At 37.2% G+C, this 25,826-nt stretch overlaps 1 protein-coding gene across 2 annotated transcripts in view; it reads left to right on the top strand.

The window, feature by feature from the left end:
• Positions 1-25,322, top strand: part of ZNF654 (zinc finger protein 654) — a 30,259-nt gene extending 4,937 nt beyond the window's left edge. Inside the window, exons 2-9 of one of the 2 annotated variants that reach the window (XM_021550206.1) lie at positions 4,286-4,431; positions 7,367-7,448; positions 8,664-8,799; positions 12,455-12,657; positions 13,395-13,534; positions 17,577-17,718; positions 19,149-21,474; positions 21,796-25,322. In XM_021550206.1, the coding sequence (XP_021405881.1) occupies positions 4,286-4,431; positions 7,367-7,448; positions 8,664-8,799; positions 12,455-12,657; positions 13,395-13,534; positions 17,577-17,718; positions 19,149-21,474; positions 21,796-21,803 (3,183 nt within the window). In that variant the 3' untranslated portion in view covers positions 21,804-25,322. The other variant, XM_021550207.3, reaches the window with a different exon arrangement.
• Positions 25,323-25,826: the final 504 nt, after the last annotated feature.

Genomic DNA, 25,826 nt, shown 5'->3' with positions numbered 1-25,826 from the left:
AAAATAAAGAAATCGTTCAGCCTTCTGAATTGAGTCAGCCATCATCATCTCTTCCCATTGGGTTTGCTTGCATTTACAATACCAGTCTTCAGTGCTCTTGTCATTAACATCATAAAATTTTTTCTTATTCACATACTCTGGGTAGTTCTCATCAGCTTTTGTGCCTGCTGTCCTTTAAGCTTTATCCTGAGAAATGATCTCCCTGTTTTACAAGTAGGATTAAGGAGTTACTATTTTCCAAAAGAAACATTTGTGCAATACATTGTAGGCTTTTCTTGATCTTTGTAATATCTTCTTCCTTTTCTAAAACTTTCCTCTTCGACACTTTCAAACCTCTTGGTATTGCTGCTTCTCCAGGTTTTAATGCCTTTTCATAAAGTATCACTTTTGTGTGGAAAAAGCTTCTCCAGGTTTTAATGCCTTTTCATTAAATATGGCTTTTGTATGCTTGTTATTTTTCCTTGGAAAAATGCATCAGGATTATAACTTTAGAAAGGAGTTGCAGGTTTTTATACCTAAGGGGAGGATCTTCTCCACTGAGTAATGCTTTACTCCATGGAGCTTTGCTCCATGAGCTTCTTCAGTTAGAGAAGACACATTTACTGCAAGAGGTAATGCAAAAATCCAAAAGTTCTGTCCTTTTGTTTAGATGAGGAGAAGTAGTAATTGTGCTTTTTCACTGATACACCTAATAAATTGTATTTTACTGGTTACCAGTGATGTGGATGTGAGCATTTGTGTGTTCCCAAGATTGGCAGTTCTTGCTCATATGTGAGCAAAACAATTCCTTTAGTTAGTTGACTTTCATTTGGGAGGGGCGAGGTGCTTATGAAAAGATGAGTAGGAATATTTCTACTTTTCAATATATATATGTATCAGCCATAAATCACTACTCCAATCAGCCCAAACTGCTTTTCTAGAATTGATGTATAGTTTTCACTGTTGTGCAAGTGACAGAATATAAACACACATGACTTTTTGGCTGGCTAAATGTAACGGGCATATGGTACCCAATCTTGGGAATTGTTCTTGCCTCAAGCAGGCTGAGGAGATGGATGAGATTTTGGTCATTAAGAGTAGGGGGAAAGCATTTAGCTTTAAGGGTAGAAACTTCTCATGGATGTGTCATGCTGCTGCTGGGTGATGTGTTTTCTTTTGTCAGAAGTGTGATTGTTTGGTTACTCCTTATGTAATATTCACATGTGAATTGCAGTAAAGCCATTGCTTACATATTTTAGTATAAAGCCATTTTCAAGTTTTACATGTCAAGTAATATTTCGTATTATCCTAAAATCATTAGGCTTTTCCTACTCTCTATTTGAATAGTAAAATCCTTATTTGTAAGGACATGGTTGGCTTGTTTGTATTTGGAAACAAAACACTCTTCATCCACTGAACAGCTTCAAAAGATAGTTAAAAAGCTGTGATTGTTTTTATGATGTTTCCAGCAATAGTAAATGTAGCATTACTCAAGTTCTAGAGCTGAACTTTGGTATCTGAGCTGCTCTGGTATTTCTGCTGATTAGGCAACTGTGGTGGTTCCTTTTAATTACAAATTTTAATTTTCAGGCAACTTTGGTTTTTCCAAGCTTGCCCTTTTTGTGTTTGTCCTCTCATGTGACAACCCTTACATATGTTTATTTTAATGAATGACAACCACTATATTTGCCAAGAAGCTTTCTATGTCTGAAAACTATAAAGAGAAAAACTCTCAGAATTGTTGTGAGCTTAATCCTTTTAGTGACTTTACTGTTAAATCTCACAAGAAGCTATTGGAGTAACCTTGTTTGAAATCCTAGTAATGATAAACTTTTAAAATGGGCAGGGTTTTTTGTTTGTGGGTTTTTTGTTTGTTTGGGGTTTTTTTGTTGTGTTTTTTTTTTGTTTTATTGGGGTTTTTGGTTTTTTTTTTGGTTTTGTTTTGTTGGTTTTTTTTTTGGTTGTTGTGTGGAGGTATAGGAAAAGCTGTAGCAACTTCCAGCCTAGCACTGCAATAAAACATTTGGGATTTGTGTCCTGTGTATTTGCAAATCTAATTATTTGCAATGCTGTTTATCGAAAGTCTTTGAAATACAGCCAAATAACTTTATATGTGCATATTTAATCAGTTAAAATATATGTATAGAATTAATCAGTTATAACATAATTTTATATGTGTATATATAATCACTTAAAATATATGCCTATAATTAAACGGTTAAACATAATATTCCAAGAAAAGCTATTGTTTCACTGGTCTAGTTCAGATTTTTAATTACTGTCTTGTTATTTTTGGGGTAAGCTGCCTTAGCTGTGTGCTCAGAAATTGTTGGCAAGTCCAATTTTGATTTTTTTAATGGGACACATCTGAGTCTTGGATTTTCCTCTGAGTTATTAAAACCTATTAAAGGAAGGGAAGCAGTATAATGGTGTGGGAGAAAAGTGGAGCTGAATGGGGGGTTTGGTGTCAGGAAGGTGCTTCAGCCTCCTTTCAGTGCCTTGATCTTCTGTGAATTAGAGAGGGAAAACAAAAAGGTCCCATCCCTTTGTGGTTATTAGCAATGGCAGGTAGATACAGACTGGGGGATGATGCTTTAAGGATATTAAAAACTCTAACAGAGACTTGGAAAGCACCTGTTGCAGAAATTTACATAAAAAGGGTTGCTTCCCTTCTGATTTTCTTTCCTGTGTATTGAACAAGGCCGCTGTGCTTTGCCAATGTTATGTTCTTCATTGTATTGAAATTGGTGTGCCTGTTCAAAATGTGTTGATAAACTTTTATTTATGTTTTGCTTTGCAGTCCTGTTTCAAAGCGTGGCGTCTTGAGTATTTTGTGCAAAAAAAGAGCTTGGTTTCTATTACAGAAAAAGTTATTCTATAAGATTACTTAAAAACAGACATTGAAATATACATTATTCCCTACCCCTCCTTTGGTATCAAATGTGTGTGAAGTGTGGTTTGGAATTTAGTATTTTATACTTAGTTTAGCTTTTTGTCCACACACTCCCCACACCTCCATCTTTTCCTAATTGTTGCGAGTCTTCTGAGAATTGACCATGTAGATTTCTTTTTTCCTGTGGCTGATGAATTCATGATTTCAGCTTATCTATATTCATGCAAAATTTGCTATTGGTATTTTTCCTGAGCAGTTTGGGATGGAGAGACTGTTGCTGTGAGTGTGTTTTGGTACATTTGAGTTGCAGACCAAGTGCCAGGCCAACGTGGTGTTGCTGCTGTGTTCCTTTCTCTGCTGGCTCTGGTATTTGTGTGGCAGAGGAGCTGGTGCAGGCTGGGACTGATGGCTTTTTCTGTGGAGAGGCTGCTCCCTGCCCATTAATTCCTAATTGAGCTTACATTACTTCAGATGAGTGCTGGAGGTGCAGTGAGGGCTGTACAGTAGGACACAAAATGTTGTTTTATTGCTTGAAATAATTTATGAATATACCTATACTTTGCCCATCAGGTGCAAGCATTGTGAAATATCCTGGTGGGAAGTGATGCTTTATTTCCACCTTTGTTTGACCTTTTGGAGGCTCACACCTCTAAAGGATGTTTTTTCTTTCTGTCTGCTTTGTTTTTCTAAGGCTTTTGTGGTTTTCTATAAAAGGGACTTGGCTAAAACTATTTCAGGGAACTCTTAATAGATCTGTGAGGCAGAAGTATCTTAAAAAATGTTTAGTCTCCTTAAGAGGAAGAGTATTTATCTACAAGTCTGATAATTCTTCAGTTGACTTAGATATTTGCTGCACTAAGCTAATAGTTTTTCAAACAAATTACAAGAAGTTTGGAAAACTTAGAATCTACATACAAGCATGGATCGTCTCAGCTGCTGTTGCCTTAGATCCATCCTAGGTCTAAATAAAGCCAAATTTACTCAATTGATCAGATAAGGAAGAGTGGCTGGAATGCTTGTGACTCTGACATAAAGGCTGGAAGAGTGCAGGTTACTCTTTCCCATCTTGGAAAGCTTTTAGACAAGAATGTTTAGATGTTGTTACAGACTCTAATTTGCATCCCCTTGCAAAACAAAAACTTGTATTTAAATGCAAAGAGCAATATCTACTGTGGTGCTGCATAAGAAGGTGGTATTTCCTGTCTTACCCTCTGAAAAGAATAGCTGAAGGTCCCTTGTGATATTCCTTTCACGATATAGGTCATAAAGAGAAAACAGTCACATTTTTTTAGGTTACAAACTCTGCTCCTGAGGGAGAATGCAAGGAGCTAAAGCAGGTATAGCATTAACTGCTTATTTCTGATCAAGGGGAATGTTTCGCATAATAATCTGTATTTCCATGGTTTTGCCTAGGTTGTTGAAGACTATGCTGGGAGGTGGCAGGTCCCTCTGCCTCAGCTGCAGGTGCTGCAGACGGCGCTGTGCTGCTTCACGTCTGCCTGTGTGTCCTTCCCAGCCGAATGTGAGCACGTGCAGTATGTGCTGAGTAGCCTTGCTTTGTGAGTACTTCTTTTTTGTTATTCCTTCCTTTACAATAGCATAGCAAAAGCATTTCAGATCCTCAGAGCTCCCCAGAGGGCTTTTGCAGGTGGTGTAGCTACACAGAATCAAGAATTGCTGACTAGAATTTGGTTTTGTCTTTTTTGTGTCCTTGTTTAATATTCAAGTTGGCTATGACAGTGTTTTGTCATAACTGATGTCTGGCAAAATGAATAATGTAAGAAATAAGTGATCATCATAACCTTATTTTGGAGTATTTGAACACCAGCCTTTGCCAGTAGATAATTTAAAATAATTTATCTCAAACTTTACTTCTGTACTTTTTGTGATGCAATAAGCTAAGTACTTCTTAAGATAAATTTCTTAAGAAAGAAGTCAATTACTTAAAATTGTATGGATTTTTATGTTTGAGTCATCAAAATGCTTGTGGGAAATTACTTATCATGCAGTTAAATGTCCCAAAGTCACATTCAGCTTCAAGAATTGCAGGATGTTGTGTATCAATTTTGCTCTAATTTCAAGTTTCTTGATGCATTGGTCATTTTCCCACATGAAGGTGGGAAGTGTCAGGGTAATAAGTACATAAGGAAAAAGAAATGCTGCCTTGAGGTGCTGGTGGAGCTTCTCCGTGGGCATTTCCTGTTTTATGTGTGTGAAACAGTTTGACAGAGGACTATCATATTATGCCATAAATTTTTTGGCATAATATGACCACAATTTTTTAAGGAAAAAACCTAAAATTTTTTAAGGAAACAAACTACAGAGTTCAAACCATGCTTATATGTATTTGTAAATAGCAAAGCTTGGGAGGTAAAAAGCTGGAAATTCGGGTATTGTTTTGGATGGATACATTCTGATAATCAAGAAGTAAATTGGCCACTGAGTTCCTGTCACCCTTGTCTATTTTGATTTTTGAGACTGGGTTTACTCCATGAGATTTGCTTCCATTCTAGGATGTCCCATTATTTATTCTTCTGTCTGGTTGGCACAGTTTTGCATGTGATGTGATATAAAGGGATCGCAGGGCTTAGTAGCTGCAGTTACCTGGGCAACCTTGCTCGAATCTCTTGAAAATTCACTGTATATTAGGTCTTAGTTCTTGGAGAGCAAAACTCTGCCTGACTGTATTGTCATCTTTAGTGAGATTTCCTTGGTAACCAGACAATAAACTGTTAACAGGAGCAACTGGTTTATTTCCTATACTTAATAACCTTGCTATTCATATCAAATGAAGCAGCATCTGCATTAATATCTGGGGGTCCTATAATGGTTCCACACTTTTGGTTTTAGGCAATCTTCTGATGTCAAAGCAGTGATGTGATCAATCTGGATGGATATAAATGTGGATATGCAGTGCTGCAAACAGTTTTGAAATAAAGATGGAACTGACTGTAGTAATTTTAACTGGGGACTAGTGATGAGGAAATAAAAATATTTTGATGGTTTCCTTTATGTAGGCTGTGAGTAACTGCATTGATAAAGCAGAAAATCGTAGTTTAGACTTATTCACTATTGATTTCAGATTTTTTTTTTGCAAGATCCTCTTCTTTTTAAATCAGTCAAAGCAAATTTAAATGCAGGCATGCATCATTTACTCTAACTAGTTTTGTCTTATTATTTAAGTTCCAGTTTGGTTGCTTGCCAGATCATGATGTGACTCATGGCTGACCTTTCCTGAGAGTCAAATATGCTGCAGAATTTTGTTTAACATGAAATAAGCTAATGTTTTTTCAGAACCATGTACTTATTTGGGTAGGGATTGTTTTTTCATTGCATATTTGAATTGAGATTCACAGACTTAGCCTTGAGAGAAATTCTGTCACTGAACATAATAAGTTTGTATCTATTTCTCTAAGCCTGTTTTTGGCATAGCTAATCATTGGTTAGAAAAAAAAAATTACTTCAGCATAATCTATTGGAAATCTAATTTTATGGTACTTTTCCATTATTCCTATGGAAAACTTCATTTTGTCTGTGAGCATTAAGACTTTTTTTCATGCACTGTATTCCTGAAAATGGTACTGAGGAGAAAAAAATGCCTTTAATTTGCACAATATTTTTTGAAGTCCTGCCTGTCCCTCGAAGAGTTGCTCAGTTCTTGTCTGCTGCTGTTGACTTTCTCAATCAGCAATTGCAGCTCATTAGTGTAGTGTCTGCCTGGTACTTTTTCCAAGTAGAAAGGAAATTTCTCAGAATCTTCAGGCAGAGCAGTAACTGCACATCCACAACTGCCAAGTTTTTGATTGGATTCACTCAACTGCATTATCTGGAAGGAAGCTTTTATAAACAAAAACCTGAATTGAAAGGAGATCTGGATAGCTGCTTTTTAACAACCTCTCTGATTCTGTAACAGGATTTAAAAGAAATAAAATGCTAGACCAATATTTTAAGATTATAAAAACAATGAAGGCCACAAATCAGTTTGAATCTAAGCATCCGTTGAAAGTATTTGTCCTTTCTTTGCCCATTTCTGCCACCTCTTTTTGGGGTAACGTGTGAGTTCATCTTGCTGGACAGAGACCTGATCAGCTTAAAAACTTGATGGTGGTAACATTCAAGTTGTATGAATTTGAGTGCCACACAGAAGGTGAATGTAGTTTTGTTGCATATTTGCACAAAAGCTGTCCTTTTCTAAATAATCTAAAAAAGCTTTTTTTGAAAAGATAAAATAATTAATACCTTTAAACCAGCATCTTAATAGAGAGTCTTCAGTTATGGCACAGCAGGCTGAAATTAGATAAAGTGTGTTTGTAGAAAGTGCCTGAAAACAGGACTTGTTTGCCACCAAAAACCTTTGAGTGACTCCACATGGCACAAGCCTAGAATTCACAGAATTTCTAATTTTAGTTTGAGTGCTGCTAAAAGTAAGAGACTTAGAGTAGCTTCATTTTTTGAATGTGTTTAGTTTGACTTGTCACTACTTCTGTTTTTTAGGAGTTTTTTTGAATTGCTGCTGTTCTTTGGAAAGGATGAGTTCTATGAAGATCCTTTGAAAGATATTTTAGGTTCAATCCAGGTAGTGTTGCCTACTTTCATATAAACTTTTAACATTATTTTAGTAGATATAAAGGTAGTTTTTGTGAATATATGACCTGGAGAAAATGTGCCATTATAGTGAAAGAAACTCCGCTTGTTTATGTCTTTTTAGAACTTCATGTCATTCAGTTAATGACATGATATCTCATGTTTCTCCTCTGCTTTTAAACACTAAATTTGAAATTGAAGCTTCATCTCAAGCCAGCATAAAAATGGATAGTTTAAATTGTTCTATTCTTAGATAGATTGGGACAGAGTTTTCTATGTCTGTGTACAACTGCATAAAGATAAATGACCTTGAATTAAAAACTTGTTTTGCCAGATAAGTGTGGGGTTTTGTTTGTGTGGGGTTTTTTTAATACCCAAAGGGATTTTTAGAGTTGTGCCACCATGAAAGGAAACTTTGTAGGGAAAGGAAGGCTGAAAGCCTGGATTGTGTCTCTGTTAATACTGCTTATGGAACTGCAGTTTGAGTAAAAACTCTTCCTTTGCTGTTTTTATGTTGATACCTGTCTATTACTGCTTCTCCAAATTAATGTGCCAACACTGTTTCTGCATCAGTTGTGTAACACGTGGATGGAAGCCATTCTAGAGAACACTCTCATCAATAAAATTTTCTGTTGATTAATGGTGTTGTTGACACTTTTACAGCAAATAATGCGTGGGGATTAAAGGGAGTTTGACATGTGAAAATCATGGCTGGCTAAAGCATTCCATGATATTACAGGCAAGCATAATTCCTGTTATGTAGAGATCTGGAGAAAAATGGTTGCTTGAGGGCTGGTGACTCATGGCTTAATTCAGTTTTTCCCTCAGAAATCACAAATCCAGCTCAACATGTCTAAATCTGTGTAGGCTACCATGAGGTGAAGGCTTGTCTCGGTGTGTGCCAGTAATACCTCCAATCCAAGTTAGTTTTGCTTTGTTATACAAATGGAAGGCTCTTTCTGAGGACTGTAGAAGCCATGAATTTGACCTTCAACAGTTCTGTATTGCTATTTGTAGATAATATCAGTTGTTGCTTTAAGGGTTTCTGTATAATCAATGAAAGACTTTTTAGCTGAAATTATTGAGTGAGAAAATACTCAGCCATACATGGATTTCTCCGTTTGTATCTTTGTGACTTGGTTTGTATCTTTCTGTTTTTAGACAGCATCTTTTTATTCTTTCTAATTGTTTCTCTTTTTACTCTTAGGAATGTCAGAACCTTCTAAATAAATACAGGAATCTGAACCTGGAACTAGTGACTCGAATCATTCGAGATGGTGGACCATGGGAGGATCCAGTATTACAAGCAATTCTTAAAGCAAAGCCTGTGTCGCAGGAATTAGGTACTTCATTTATCACAGTAATTTTCTAGAGTACTGAAAAATGTGTTCAGTTATGCTTTTGTAAAATATATAGGGTCAGGTGTTATCTGCTGGCATTGCACAGTGTTTTAAATATTCTTTCTGTAGTAAAATAGTTCCCTTTTTTGTTTGAAAGGAAGCTGAATTTCTTTGCTAACTTAAGTCTGCTCTTACAATGTAGAGATCATATTGGTCAGACACAGGCAACTATGGAGTAGTTAATAAAATTCATAGGGTGGATTTCCCAAATCTAAGTGTACATTTAAAGCATGGAGACCAACTTGACTTCAGTTAGCCTCCTGAAATGACATGTTTGGAGAGGATCTGATGTGTATTTGTCTCCTGGCACACTGACTCATTTTTCTCTTCAGTTGTAAATAGTTGTGGCTTTTCTTGGTTCTGTTTCCAATGATGCCCATGGCTATATGTGACAGCTGCTTTCTTTTTATGGATATGTAATTCCTGGAGCTGGGAAAGGTGCAGTGCATAGGAACAAAATCACTGGAATGTTAATGAAAGTTCCTAAGAGGAGAAATACCCAAGCTACAGTAAAGTCTTTGCTAACATGTTAAGCAGCAGTGTTCACAGGGGAGCTCTTAAAAAGTTGTTTTTAGTTTGATAGCAATGGGAAATGCCAGCTTTTCTCTAGTTATTATGATGTAGTGCCTGATAGAAACTCATCACTGTGTTTGTGACAGCATGCTCATTGAGAGAAAGGAAGAGCATGAAAGTCAGAACAGCACAGTGAGCTGCTTCCTTAACCAGAACAAGGGTTTTGATGGCAAATTAACATCATCATGCCTTTGTTGTTCTGTCTCTTTTGTGAAACAACTGCTTGAGCAACAGATTTACCCATGATTTTTATTAGATATTTCAAAGTTATGGTCAAATACCTACAGAAATAAAGTGAAAACCAAGATGAACCTTGTTTTGTTCTGCATTGCATGATTTTGGTGATTATGATGGGGAATTAAGTCTTGATCTCCCTCTCTCCAGCAAAGAATTAGTTTAGTCCTTTGCTGTAATGATTCTCTTGGTCATCATGAGTCCTCTGTGATGGGTCATACTTTGAGGATGTTTGTTTTTAACCTGGCAGAGCAAGAATGAGACCTGTTGTCACTAGATGAGCACTTTGTTCCCTTTTGTTTCAGGCTGCGTCTCCTTCCCCTCTGCTGAGAGATTTTCTCTCCTTTTACCTTGATATCCTCACACACACCCTTGACACCTCTCATCTGTGCTGACAAACGTTTTATTTTAGATAATTTATATTTTGAAAGCCTGTTGTTTCTTCCTTTCGCTTCCTCTAAAATTTGATTCTTGTGAAGTCTTACACAAAGCAAACATCCTGTGCTGCTTTATAGGCTAGCAGTGTTTAGTGTGTATTTTGAAACTTGGTCATGTAGCTCCCTCAGGGGTTATTTAAATAGGAAAAACTGCCTATTATTGCTGAATCACCAACCATTTCTTGCAAAAATCAGTTTGTGTGAACTACATAATCCTGTCCTGGATTCAATAACTCTATAGACAAGCTTAGGCCAAGACAAACCTCTCTGTGACTGTCTTTACAGGAGTTGTAGTAAACTTTCAGATGTCACAATCTCTTCGGAGATGGCTGGAAACAAAGCAGTCATTGAGTTTAAAGAAAAATAGTAGGGTTGAAATATAGGAACAATCAGCTTGTAATAAACTAGGGAGAATAAGGTGGGCATCTAGAAGAGAACATGACAGTGCAGTCAGATGGAGCAGTTAATGAGTTTCTGAGGTTGATATCTGTTGCTCTAAAGCAAAGCATCACTGCCTGGGTAAGAATAAATGTTGTTTCTTAGTGTCTCTCAGGCTTGGCCAGACACTGCTGTAGCTGGCAGTTGTCTCTGGTTTGGGGGGTTAGGAGAGCTCTGTGTGCTGCCCTGGAAAAATAGGATGTTCCAGGACAGGGAGGGAGCACTGCCCTGCCAGCAGCATCAGTGAAACTTTGCAAACAAAGGAGGCTGTAGGAACCCCCATCCTCGGAGAGCTCCTGCTGGCAGTGGTGTAGGCTGTGGAGATGCCCTTCCCTGGGAGAGGAGGCTGTCAGACTCTCATTTCCGGAGCAGAAGTCACCTGAGAGTTCCCCACACCAGATGGGAATGGTAGAGCAGGGTGAGCTGTGCTGTGCAGTTCTCCCTGGGAAAAGGATGTTACAGCCACTGGGCAGATTTCCTTACCAGTAACACTTACCAAAGCTGAGTATTTCCAGCCTTATTTTTCACTAATGCTTGCATACAAACCAGAGGGATGTAGTTTATTATCCTAAGGGTGGTAATTCAAAAAACCAGAGACCTTTACTTGACTCTAAGGACTTTTCCATATAATGACTTTTTCTTGCAGTTCATTACCCCCATTGGACACTGGCTTGCCTTTTAGTCCTCTTGTTTTCTGAGCTTGTTCTCAAAAGTGCTAATGGATAATGGGAATGAGATATTTCTTTCTTACAGTGCATCTGTTAACAAATCAGATTGAAACCTGACACCTTGAATTACACTGCTTAAATGTTCATTAGCATGGAACTCTGCTAGCTTGCATAAAAATAAAGATGCTAGAGAAATCGTGGGTTTGAGGGTAAGGCATTATTTCAATCCTTAAAAAAACCCCTTTTAATTGAAAGCTTATTGTACAAATAATCTCTTCATTTTGGGGAAAAAATTCTTTGTTCTGATTGTAGATTTTAGTAACCATTTCTTAAGTATCATTTTAAGTTGCTTGTAATTAATACAGATTCCTTCTAAGGGATGAACTATCAATCTTCACTGACTTTAAAATTAATAATCTCATTTTCTTTCTTTAAAACATGAAACACTAAAGTTGTAGCCTTGTAGCTAGTGATATTTTAATTTTTAATCCACAGAGATACTACAATCTGTATGATCCTTTATAATAAAGATGCAAGGCATGTCTTCTAGGTATTTCAGAATTTCCAGTTACTTCAATATTGAGTATTTTCAGTATCTCACTTGAAATTATTTTCTTCAAATATTATTGTTTATATTATTTTTGAGAGCTGAAAAAGATTTCCAGAAATTAGGAGTCAGAATTTAAAGTTATTTAGATAGGAATTGTGCCTAGCAGCACTTTCAGAGGAAGATATATTTTCCAAGCAAGCGAAATCAAGGCATTCAAAGCTTCTTAAGGCACTAGCATGTGAATTGTAGTTAACTTTTTTCACCACTTTGAGGTCTTATATTTTAAAGGATAATAAGTCTCTTGAGGTTTTTTAAATTATTTATAATTATAGCTTCAATCTTATGCTTCTGACAGTCACATGGATTCTACTGCTGAGAAAGGAGGGAATTTTTTTCCTTTAAAATGCTCACATCTGCTTCTATATAATATAAATTTTACCAATCCTTTGCAGCACCTTGTGTTAACTTGTTAGAAACAAAATACTGAATTAGATTACTGGTTTAAGAAAAATAACAATTTCTGTTTCCAAGCAGAAAGACAGATTTCTTATGTTGTTTAATTTAATATTTGACAGACTTTTTTAGCAGAGCCTTTATTTTTTCTTGATATTATTTGTTTTTAAAAACATTACATTTAGATATATTTGTTGTTTGGACTTCATATTCTAATTGCCGTTAAATCTTTCTTTTCTGTGCAGTTAACAAATATTTAAGCTCTGAAAATCCACTGTTCTTTGAACTCCGTGCCAGATACCTTATTGCCTGTGAACGCATCCCTGAGGCAATGGCTCTTATCAAATCTTGCATAAATCATCCAGATATCAGTAAAGATCTGTATTTCCATCAAGCTCTTTTCACCTGTCTTTATATGTCACCATTAGAAGATCAGCTATTCCAGGAGGTATTGTTTGTCAGTATACATTTCTTTTTTAAAATGAAGTGGTGCTTTATACTTGCTGTGTACGAGTTGTCAAGAGGAGCATGTGGAACTCTGATTTTGTGCAACCAAATGTCATAAAATCAGGCAGCCCCACTGGTGTTGCTCAACTTAGTGCTGGCTTAAGCTTGGGAAAGTTGAATGTGAAGTGCCTACAAATCTTGTTGACCTAAATGCAGTTTTTTGATCAAGTATTCTTGTAGATATAGTTCCTAAATATTTTGTAATTTCAGTGTATTGAGTATTTTGCTATTGACAATTTTAGTAAAAGCACTTGAGCCTAATTGATGTTAATCATACATTAATAGCTTTGTTAAAGTTTTTAATGATGCCCCAATATGTAAAATGACATTTGAGCTGAATGTGGCCCTATTTTATCACTGATAGCACTTAGTAGATAACAGTGCTTTTCTTAACCTTGTTTTAAGAACAAGCCACCAGAAAGTGGCAAGAATGAACAAAAAAGTGCTTTTGTGTTCAATTGTAATTTCTCAGACAATTATTTTGCTGGTCGTTACTTTAAGAAATATGAAAGAGCTCGAAATACCTCCAAATTCTTTACTTGTAGATGTACACAAAAGCCATTCCAAAGACATCCTGTGTTAATAGCAATTCCTGAAGTTTTTAGTAGAGCAAGGTCTGATTGGTTTTGATTTCATGTCAGCAAATTGATCTAAATCGATTTTATTTTAATTGTATAGCACTTGTTGAGGACTGATTGCAAGAGTGGAATTGAGATCATCTGCAACACTGAAAAAGAAGGGAAGACTACCTTAGCCTTACAGCTTTGTGAATCCTTCCTAGTCCCACAGCTCCAAAATGGGGACATGTATTGTATATGGTAAATACCTTATTTCTGGGGAAGCAGCTGAGCAGAAAATACATGCTTATTGCCAAGATGAAAATCACCTAACTTAAAAATACAGATAAAAATTATTTTTAAATGTTCCTGGTGCTTCTGTTGTGCCTGTTTGCCCTTGTACACACAGTCATAGACAGGGTAGCCTAATAGCTCATAACTCAATATTTGCTGTTTCCAAGTAACAGAAAAGTGAACCTTTACATACCTTACCTAGAAATGTAGCATTTATTATTAACAAAACTGTAATGTGTCACCAGTGTGCCTAAAAAGAGAATGTGTGATGCTGGAAATGTGCTGTTAATTATGGAAACTTGGATGTCATGAACAGAGGTATATCACCTCGTTGGGCTTCTCTAGAAAACATTGAAGATGTCCTCACACACATTCAATTATCTTGATACCTGGACTTGTTTTTAGTGCTAAGAAGTGTTTTCTAGAGTGTTGCCAACAAATTTCATCATTCCAAGGACTGAAAGATAGCTAAGGAATATAATCCTTCAGTTGAGCCTGTATAATTTCTGTACCCAAATGAACATCTGCATTCCTTGATAAAATGTGCTTTGCTTATGTAGTTAAAGCAACACATCCTAGCAAGGTTTTGATAGAGATCAAATTATTAATCTGTGTAAATAACATTTATATTAAATTCAGGAGCTGCCTTGAATTTCTGTGTTCAGATTCCAGGAAATCAAAAAGCTTTTGTTGTCTTGAGAAACTAATGGAAGTTAATAAGATAATGTTTACTTTGATATTAATATTTTTCCTTAACTACTGGACTGTAGGAGGAGTAATTTCTCAATCAAAACCATTTGGATTATGATAATGACATCCATTTACAGTGCAATGTGTTGGTAATAGCTACTGACATTTTTCATCCAGTCTGTCCAGGAAAAGAGGTACAGGACTCTCCCCATAGGAAAGATGAAGTTGAATCAAAAAGGTAGAGTTTGTGTGAGCTCAGTGGGAATTGAATCCATCTTTGCTGATTCCAAAAGTTTCATCTCCCTATTTCTTACTAGGAAATTACAGGTGTAACCTCCATGGATTAATGCTTTCTGTTTGGGGCAGTCAGTTTTTGAAGAAGTGCATTTTCAATTAAAACTCCCTTTTGCTGTAATAACATGTTGACATTGCTCTTGCCCAGCTGATTGAGTTTTGCATCATCCATTTTTGAAATTGCTGTTCAAAGCAAGATGTATCTTTTTTTGTTCTGGCAAATCAGATGTCAAAGATGAAATTCCAGTAGGGGCTCGAGTACTGTATGATACCTGGTTTTCAGGGAAATAATCTTGGCATCTCTCAGTACTTTAATTTATTCAGAATGTAGAACATGAGGATCTTTGGAAGAGAGTTCAGAAGAGTTCTGTCTGTGCAGCTCAAACAGATGTATCATTCTTCACAGATGCTGAGCCTTAACAATTGTGTTCCCAACAAGAACTCTGTGTAATACTTAATAGCTCATGGAAACTGCAGCAAAGCTTGTGAAGATATGACTATACTGTAGTCCAATTTTTTGAAGAAATTGGAGCCAGGTTAAATTAACCTACGGAGTCTATTTTTCCCTAGGGGAGATTTTAGTGTCTCCAGCAGAGTATAAATCATCTCACCTTGTCTGGAACTGAGGTCCTTGCAGATCTAACAGAGATCCAGCTGCTAACACTACAAGCAAAGATAAGACAACAAAACAGATTAGAAAGCTGTAAATAGCAGATATTTGCTACAGTCTAAATGAAATCTTCAAGCTAAAGCCATTAGCTGTCATCTTGGAGGAAGATGAACTTTAAGGAGCTTGGTCACAAAATTCAGATTTTCACTGATGTTAAGAATAAATTCTATATTCAGGTGAAGAAATAATTTTTCTGAAGTGAAATCATCAAGCAAGCTGTGCTTGGTCATACTAAAAATATTTTTTGTGCAAAGTAATGGTAAGAAATCAATTCATAATACTTTGTATCAAAGTGTTGTCTCTTCAAGAAAACACACAGTATTTTGATGGAGCAGGCATAGATGGCCTTCCTTCTCTGACAGAAGATTTTTAAATGCTATTTTGGCTGTTTTCAGGTGATTCCTATGCAGTAAATTCAGTAAGTCAAAGAATCTTTACCACAGGCTTGATCAGTTTTTTGGTAAAGCATGTTCCCTACTTATTAAGAGTAGCAAAGGGTTTAGATCCAGCTAAGTTAGGGAGGGTTTAACCATCATTTCATGTTGCTGCTGGAGGCACACAGTGGTTTTGGTATTTTGTAGGTAGTTAAGAGGCTGGAATGCATGATTGCCTCTGGTAAAGAGGTGCTGGGTTGTGTGATCTCCCAGTAACAATTTAAGTTGTCCCAAAAAAGTCAAATGGACTTGAAAAAGAGAAGCCATTGTATTGACACAGAAAAATAAAAAATACTGCTTCATGTCAGGGTCTAGGTAAATGGTGGTTAACACCTTTTTCTTCAGCCATGCAGCTCTTCCTTCTACTTCCAGTTTTCTGCTTTCCTTTTACAGCTCTTTCCTTGTGCCAGCCTAGCATTTGTCTGAACACACAGCAAGCCCCTTTAACCACTAATGTATCAAGAATTTTATTTTTCTCACATTCTCTGGGATTAGTATTGAAATGGCTTGCTCTGAAATGGTGTGAGACAAAACAGAGAATGAGATGGATTATTGAATTGTAACATATAACAGCAAAACTACTTAGTTCTTACGTCTGTACTTCAGGTTGAGACTTCTACTGAGTTGTTAAGAAAGGTTTAGTGCATGAAGACACTAATTTCAAACTTGCATATGAAGTTTGCAAATATGTAGGATTCAGGTTTCCAGCCTGGTAAAGGCAGAGGTGAGCAGTTTGTATCTTTAGAAAACCAGAAAGACTTTGTGTGTAGTGCTTCTTATAGGTCTCCCTTTTCAGTTTCCCCCATAAGCTTGATCTCTTTTAACTTTAGTTATCTTGGGTTCTGAATGAAAGAAAACAATCAAGGTCTCAATGTCAAGCAGAATTCTAGAGCTGGTCTGAACTTAAAAGTAGAGTTGGTTTTGTCATAGGCAGTTCTGTCATTTCCCTTCCTTCAGGCTCGGAGGTCACTAAGATAAGCTTAACCTCAAAAGGTTTGTCTGACTCTGGAAATCTGCCAAATATTTTGTCAGTAATCAGGTTTGTTTTTTGAGGGAGGAGCCTGCTGGAGTAGCAAATGTTTTCCTTCAGAAAATGCAAGTCAGTGGGTCCTGCTTTCATTGTAATGCTGTGGTGGGATTTCTCCAGAGTCCTAGCTAGACCTAGCCTTTGTGTGAGATCTTAGTGCTGGCAAAAATCTTCTTGTGACTAAAAGTTAGCCCAGTTGCCTTCGTAAGTCTCTGAAATAAAGTGCACAGAACTTTGATGCTCTAAGTTTCAATCAGCTTTATTTTATAGGCTGGCACATCACTTGAGCAGAGTTCAGCACTAATCTGTTCTTACATTTCCTTTTCTCAGACAGGAATGTTATTTAACTGCAGATCATAAAGATGTAGCATAGCTGTAGAGCCTGAAAGTTTGGTGTAACTGCTCTAGGCAGAAAATTGTGCTGTAATAAGTGGAGAACATCACTATTTCCTGCCACATCAGGATCTTCCTGTGCTGCTTCCATTTTTCACATTCAAAAGCTTCTTTTTCTGAAGGACTCTTCATCCTTGTACTGGAGGTGACTTAATGCCAAGAACATACAGTTGTTTATTGCCTGTGGTGTTGAGGGCTAGGTGCTGTTCTATCTGATTTTATTGTGCACTTCTCTGAAACTGAGCTGAATACATGAATGTTTTGTTGCATATTTAATTGGCTGGTGATAGGAGATACCCTGAATGCTTTAACAAAGTAATTAAGTTGCATTTTCCATTGTGCACATTGTGTACAGGTGTGGTGTTAATTAGGTCAGTATTACACCCTCAAATATGATTTTAATCACAGAATTTACAAATAATTTGCTTTAGTAATGCATTGTACTTAAGAGAGAGTTCTAAAACTCAGTGTAACTGGAATATTTTATTCTCTACCTAATAGGGACCTGATCTTCATTTGGAGTAAACTGCAGCTCAAATCTAACCCATCCAAACAAGTATTTGTGGACCAGTGCTACCAGCTTCTAAGAATTGCTACAAATGTCAGAGTAATTTTCCCTTTCATGAAAGTCATTAAGGATGAAGTAAGTTGTGTTTGTTTTCACCTCATCACCATTCTTTTGGTAACCAGTTAAAGTAAAAAGAAGTGATGTTTATATTGTGTAATGACTACTTCTGGTGACAAGTTAAAAAAGAGGGGTTAGAGAAGGACACAATATTATCTTTAAAATTTTGTCAGCTTCCAGAATGGGCTTCAATATTATGATTGCTTGTGTGGTTTTAAGGTTTATTTATTTAAACTGATTTGAGTTTTTCTGTTTCTGCAGCAAGTTTGAGGAATAAGTCCATGGAATAAATGTGAATGATTTTTTAGTTGGGTTTTTTTTCAGCCTGACCTCTTAAGGAAATAGGATCTGTGTAATTGTATGTACCCTTCATCCCTGTTAAATTCTGACTCTCTTTACCAATTGTAATCAAATCTGGAAAAAATTGCTTAATATAACATAAAGGAAAACACAGAATAATACAGGTGAAAACATTATTTTGCTGCAGAAAATTGTTCCGTATTTCATGCTTCATATCTCAGTCTTGTTCTGCCCCATCTGCAAAAATTGTCACGTGCAATGCTTTGCACACAGGCCTGAGAGTTGTTTTCCAGCAAATGTTGCTATTTATCTTTGACCTGACTTAACAGAGCTCCTTCATATTTTATGCCCTAAATGAATTCTAAATTATTTTGTCAGATCTCACTGCATTAATTTGTTGCTGTTCAAGGGTATGTGTTCTAAAATGCTTGTGGTGATATTACTAATTCTATCTGCATCTTAATAGTCTTGTTATTTTAATAATCTCCTACTTGTGAAGCATTGTCCGTATTTGTTAAAACCCAAATTCAGGAGGTATTAATTATTTCTAAATTTTCTGTACCTCTTTTGACTTTAATCTCGTGCCTGTTGGGCAGTGTATTTCTGATCTTTCCTCTGAGTTCCATGTTCATGCCACGCCCCCAACTGGAAGTATGGGATACAAATTCTTCTCATTGGAAGGATGTGTCATCAATTTTGGAAAATGAAGCCTTTTAGACTTCTTGGCCATGGGTTGTTCAAAACTGTGAGCAATATTACCATGGTTTCCATGTAATTCAAGCTACAAAAGTTACAACGGCTAAAATATAGAGGAACTGTCCAATTACAGTGTGAAGCAGCCTAGGTAATGAAGAGGCAGGCAGAAGATACTGATAGATCAGCTATGATCTCTTGCATTTCTGGTTTATATCCCCAAAAAGTTGTCTTTACAGGGCTGCATGGGTCAGAGCTGAAGCTTTGTAGCTATACAGCTTTCAGTGCAAACCATTTTTGTATCTGTATTTATAGCCTTGCTTGAGCAATATTTAAGTGTTCATGCCCTTGGGTGAAGTTCAGTAGCAGGATGCTTTCCTGCTTGGCAATAGACTAATATAAATATGTGGGATGTTTGGGAATTGTTGATGTACACTGTAATTTCCTTCCTGCAGGTTGGTGAAGATGGCCTTCAGATCTGTGTTGAGATATGTGGATGTGCCCTACAGCTGGACCTCCGTGAAGATCCCAACATGAAAAGTCTTATTTATAAAGCAATTGCTCATTTTCTGCCAAATGACTTGGAGATCCTCAGAATTTGTGCTCTCTCCATCTTTTTCCTGGAGCGCACCTTGGAATCTTACTACACTGTTGAGCACTTGTACAAATGTGCAGATGAAGAATACAATGAGTGCACTAGTTCTGTTCAGAACCGCGTGCGGTTTGAGCTGCTGCCCATCCTGAAGAAAGGATTGTTTTTTGATCCCGAGTTCTGGAATTTCTTGATGATCAAGCAGAATTGTTTAGCCTTGTTGGGGGATAAAGCCTTGGATGGCTTGAGTGAAAGTACACTGGAAAACTCTCCTGCAAACACAGAGAAAACAGCAGAGTACAGGGCTCTGGGTGAGGAACACGGCTGTTTAACAAATGTCAGCAATGGGGAGCTTGACCCTGGAAACTGCTCTGGAACCCGCTCCAAAGGGAATGCCAAAAAGAACCACCAAGCTCTTGAGGCATCCAAAACGTTGGATCAGACTGAACCAAGGCACCGCTGTGTGATCTGCAACAAGGAGTTCCTTGGGGATCACATAGTGAAACACGCACAAGCTCACCAAAAAAAGGGCAGCTTCTCCTGTGTGCTTTGCACCAGGAAGTTCAGGCAGAAAGGACTCATGCTGAAGCACTTAAGGAATCATGTCAGGAAGATAGAAAGGCAACATCTTGCTGCAGCTCTTGAGGCTGGTCAGGAGGCTCCTGTTCTTCATGAAGTGCAATGTTCAGGTGTTTCTGTGTCTCTTGAAAATGGGAATTCTGAGGGTTCCAAAGATACTGAACCAGAGGCTATAGTAGCTGCAGTAGCTCTGAGTTCTGATCAGGTCCAAGAGGAGGCTGAGACTGCAGAACAGGTTTTTGAGGCAGTGGAAAACCATCTAAGTGACCAGGATGATGCTACTGAAAACAGTAGTGACAGCTGTTTTAATAATGTTCCTGATGCTTTAAGTACAGAGAGTTTGCCTGAGGATGATGAGAGCTCCAATAAAGAGTCACCCATTCTGCATAAAGTGAATGGAGTGTTTTGCCCTCAAAAAGATATTGATTCTTTGGATGAGGAAGGAATCTTTAAGTGCCCTGCTAATGGTTGTGCTAGAGTGTTTAAAAAAATAAGATTCCTCAACAAACACGCCAGAAAAACTCACCCAACTGATCTGAAGGTGCAGCAGCATATAATGAAATGGAATAAAGGAAAATGCCGCTTCTGCCAGAGGAAGTTCGCTGATTCCCAACATTTTATAGACCACCTGAAGAGACATGTGTATCCAAATGTTTACTTTTGTTTACACTTTAATTGTAATCAGAGATTTAAGCTGTCGACTGAGCTTGCAGAACATACGAAAAGTCACAGTGTGTTTAAAGCTCAGTGCAATTTCTCAAACTGCTGTGAGCTATTTGAGGAGCTTCCTTTGCTGTATGAACACGAGGCTCAGCATTATTTAAATAAAACCCCAGAATATTCGGAAGATGCAAGTGAAAAAGATTCTTCAGATGATCCTTCAGAACTTTGTAGTTACCAAGATGATGATGAATCTGTTAATGAAAAAGAAACTGTAGATTTACCAATTCCAACCTGGAAGTCAAGGAAGGATTCTGCAGAACCAAAGACATATATTCAAAGTGTGGAGAAGAAAGCAAATAATGTAATTCACAATGGAAATGAAAGCTCATCCGAGGGTAGTGCTCCAGTTTTAAGTTTGATAGACCAAAAGACACCTGTGTTACAGCCAAATCCTGAAAACTGTAATGTTGTTAGTGACCAACTGGTCAATGGGCACAGTGACTCAGATCAGACATCATCTAAGGCAGCCCAGGTACCTTTGGACAGAGTAGCAGATGAAACAAGGACAGAAAATGGGTCAGTGTTACCAGTTTTACAGAATTGTCACGATGCACCACAAAATAATGCTCCTGCAGCCTCACAAGTACCTTCTAAACCAAATCAGACAACAGAGACTACTTCATATGGTGTCATCTTAACAAAACCCTACGTCAGACCATTGCCTCCCAGTTACCTTGATGAACGTTACATTAGCATGCCAAAACGGAGAAAAATTTTGGCTGATGAAGTAGATGCTTACTCTGAACAAGACAAAATTTGTAGCAAATCAACAGAAAGATTTAGATGTGGCAACTGCTTGACCATCTACTGTAATTCAGAAGCACTCGAGGCTCACCTTGCACAAAAGAAGTGTCAGACGCTCTTTGGATTCGATTCAGATGATGAAAGTAAGTCCTGCAGTCCTTCCATGCTGGTTTCTTTGGCAGTCAATAGCAATCAGAAAATGGTCTTTGAAAACAGGAATAGGTAAGACGCACTAACTAAATCACTGTACTCTGCTAAATTGGAAGCTGAAATTGGACATGCTGTTCAGAATCAGAAAGTGGTGAGAATTTGTAGGCAAACTAATGGAAAAGATTTCTGATAAAACAAAATGGGGTTAATTCAATCTGTCTTTCCTTGCGTGTTTGAAACTAAACATGGTGAAAAACATAAGCAGTGTTCTAGATTTAGGAATTATTTACATTCTGATCTTTTGTCTTTTACAGGTGCCTGATTCAATGTTGTGGAAAAGTATCAGATGAGAAGTGGTGTAAGGAAACACTACATGAAGCAGCATCAGTTTGTTTCCCAGTTGGCCTTAATAATGAAGCAGTCTCAAATTCCTATAGAAAAACATGACCTTGATAAGGAGAAAGCACATTTTCTAGACAAAACTCACAAAGAAGTAATAGGAGCTCTGCAGGTCTTGAGTCCAGAAAAGTTGCTACAAAACCCCCAAAGTACCAGTTATCCAAAAAAGCCATGTTCATTCCAAAAATATGATTGAAGCTTAATGGCACAGCTTTTCTATCATGAAGGTTGCAGGACAATGAGGCATAGAGGTGAGCAGGCAGAGGAAGCAGAGGTGTTCATTGCCTTGTGGAAATCCAACCAGCCAGTTCTGAAAGCTGCTTTAGTTTGTGTGGTTAATGGCTATCTTTCCACACAGCTGAGAAGGAATCATTCAAGGAGGTGTTGCATTCTTACCTTATGGATAAATGCATAAAGAAACCATGCATTATTTTTTTTTTTCTCCAAGTCTGAGTGTGTAAGTCCATTATCTGCTCAAAAGCATGGAGCTTGTTTCATAAACTTCTACTCAGAATCCAAAGAGGAATGTGGAAGGAAATCTTGAAGTAGATGGGATGCTGGAATAGCCAAAAACTTGAAATACAGAACAAGCAGGAAAAAGTGAGTTAATGTGATATTTTATGAGACTTGCACACAGTGGAAATCAGATGCGTGCAAGAGAAGCCTTTTGCAAGGCTGAGGTAAAAGTGACTCCTGTAAAACATCTGCTGTAGGTGTGGGAAGACCAACACAAGTGATAGATTGCGTGGATATTAACAGCAGCTGATGGAAGCAAATCTGGAATGCTGGGAGGGTCAAGCTTGCAGAGTTAAACTAATATTCTGCAAGCACAGAGGTCCCTCAGCTGTTGGTAGGAAAGACAAGAGCTTGAGAAGGCAAAACAGAAGCAGAGCACATCAGGTTGGGGTGAACAGAAAGGTCAGGAAGAGCCTGTTTCACATCTGTTATGTTGCTTAATGGTGGTGGGCCACAACTCAGTACTGTCACTAATTATTCATTGTCTAGAAGGGAGAAAACAGGGATCCTCTCAATTCCGAAGACATGTTACAATCCTATTTAGTAGCATCCCTTGAAAGGAGAGCCTTTCCCAGAGGCTGGTGAAGGAGTTACTTAAATGTTAAGCACTTTATTTACAATTCACTGTTCATAGAAACAATCACAATGTGAAGACAGGAAATAGGAGTTCTTCAATTCTATATGGAAAACTGAAATACAGAAGAATTTTGAAACCAAAAAGATGCTGTTGTAGATTTTGGTCTTCCTACCCTAAGGCAGAGGTGTGGCAAACATGCATATTGTCCAGTTACTATGCTAATTTATCCTCTAATTTATCTCACACTGTCTTGCCATGTAATATTTTTTTTATTTGGGATCCTGGTCTATGAAAATGGTAGTGGGATTGCAGGCAGGGGAGGCAGAGGGGTGAGAACTGATGTTCAGAGTCATTTCAGAAATGTAGGACAGCACAGAAACAACTGTTCCTGCTCAGCTGTCGCTGAAGAGTTTGTTACAGTGTATGCAGGGCTTAAATCAACAGCTGGGTGAAAATTATTGAGGAAAAAATCAGGGGTTGCATTAAACCCCTGTTCATTGTAGCAATGGCTGACTCTTGCAAACCCAAGGGTTTCTCTGTAAGATTGGCTGTGAAGTAGTTCTGGAACATAAACTCAGTAGTTCAGTAATGCCTCTGCTAATAATCCTCTGTGGGAGTAAACAGGTATTTGCATTAATTCTGCTTTCTTTCCCCTTCCTGCAAGGTAAAAAGGATGCTAATTCAAAATCATGCTCTTGAGTTCTAGAAGAGTTTTGCCTTAACTTTGAGTTGGATTAACATAAAAGGTTATAAAATTATGATCACAGGTATGTGTGCATTACATGAATCCCAGTTATGGCCCACTTCCAGAGATTTGTATGATATTTGAGGCACCAAAGAATTTTTTTTTTTTGCAGTTGCAAAATACCTACTTTAAATGCATCATTCATTATATATACATATATACACACTATATATATATTTACATGTATAAATACATTAAAAGTTTTAAACATGAAGTTAACAGGGTCCTTATCAGACAAATGCACTTTCACATTTTTTACTTTCAAGATACCAACTAACTTTTAAGGACCCGGGTACTGTGCTGAATGTTCCCAGTCTCTCCCTTCTTTGCTTGACATGGCTTAAATATATTTGGGGGGGAAAAAGATAATTTTCAAGTATTACAGTTCTGAAAATCTAAAAAGTGAGTCAACAAAAAATACAACAAAGATGTTTGTGTCAAATCTTTTTAATGTATCTTTTTTCTTTGGTGCTTTTTTGCCTTTTCCCTTGAGCTCCTTATGTCTGAAGATGCTTTAAAAACATGATTGAGATTTGTATTATCTTTGGTTTAAGTCTGTAGATAAACACATCTGTGTACATACATAAACTGTGACCATAATTTTTTGTACCTTCATTAAAGTCATTTTTGTTCCAAGATGGTTTTCTGGGACACCACCATTTGTTTCTCTCATGTATTTAGTGTGTACACTAAGCCTGCAACTTCTAAGGCTGAAAACAGATTACAGGTCTTGAAAGTTGGAGGTTTTTCAGTTGATTTTTTTTTCCCCAGGCATTAAGCATTGTGTGATATAATTGGAAATCCTTGAAGATGTAGCACTTTGATTCAATAAATCCTGAAGTACATGTGTAATGTAAACCTCCAGCTACCCTAAAGCTGTCTGAAGTTATCCATGATCTTAGGAGCCTTGTTGGATCAAAGTTAGTGCAATTCAGTGCTCATAACTGTATTTAATAACATTCCTCCAGTTGGATTTGGACTTTGCTTTTAAGAGTGTCTCCTCTAACCCCATTATGTTTTACTGTAAAGGTCATGTAATTTCTAATTCCAAAAAGCTGCCACTTGGTATAGGCACCTTTTCACAAAAAAAAAGGAATACTGAAAGTAGGTTGCAAGTGGTCATATCTGTGGGACAAGGTCACTGGTACTTTGGTTATTTAGCCATATTCATAAAAATTATATGAATTGTATAGTTTGGATAATTTATAACATTAAACTTTGTGATTTTACTATCACATGGAAGGTTCAGCTGTACTCATTTCTTTTATTGTTTAACACCAGTGCTATGGACAAAAGACCCAACAGGGGTGGTAGTGTTACTATTTTCTTAATTTATTTGGTACTGTATAACACCTTTCTGATTAAATGCAGTGTATGCATTTTGGGACTCTTAATTTGTAAAAGCTGTTACAGGTTCAGCAAGAAAGGAAATTTGTGCTTCCTTGTTGAATGTTAAATTATTTTACTTTGCATTTTATATAAGAGTACAAATTAAAACTGAGCCATCAAACTGCAATAAATCTACAGTAGTGTTTCATTTTAAAGACCTTTTGTACTGTACATAGATTTGTTCAATAAAACATTGTCTTTGTTGTTGATAGAAACTGATCTTGTCTTTTGGAGAATCACTCTGGAAATGCTACTGTGAAGTTCAGAGCTACTGTGTTATGTTTAGTACGTGATGGTTGCATGGCACCTGTGTGAAGATGCCAGGTCTTGATGTTCCAGGTCTGTGGATATTTGGATTTGAACAGACCAAGCTTCAAAATGGGGGCATCAGTTAATTTCTAGGACTCAAAATCCAAATTTGGGTCCACAGACAAGTCTGGTTGCAGCTATTTTAAGATACTTCTGCTTCTGGTTGGTTGTTGGGTCCAGACGGAAAGACAGTGTAGCTGCTTTTTGCTTTTGCTTCAGGAAGCTCAATACTGCCACCTGAAATAATTTAGATTTATTATTCACACCCCTGTAATTTCCTAGGGTATTTTTGACTGTATTTTGTGTGTGTAACTTCAGACTTACCTTTGTTTTCTACTGTGGATAATTTTGACAAGGTCCTTGCCCTGAGGAATTGAATTTGTGGGTATGAGGCTGAGGGACCTCAGTAC

Source organism: Lonchura striata, chromosome 2 (assembly GCF_046129695.1).
Source record: "Lonchura striata isolate bLonStr1 chromosome 2, bLonStr1.mat, whole genome shotgun sequence".
NCBI lineage: Eukaryota > Metazoa > Chordata > Aves > Passeriformes > Estrildidae > Lonchura > Lonchura striata.
The sequence above is the reverse complement of the archived record's forward strand: the minus strand, read 5'-3'. Positions and strand labels throughout refer to the sequence as shown.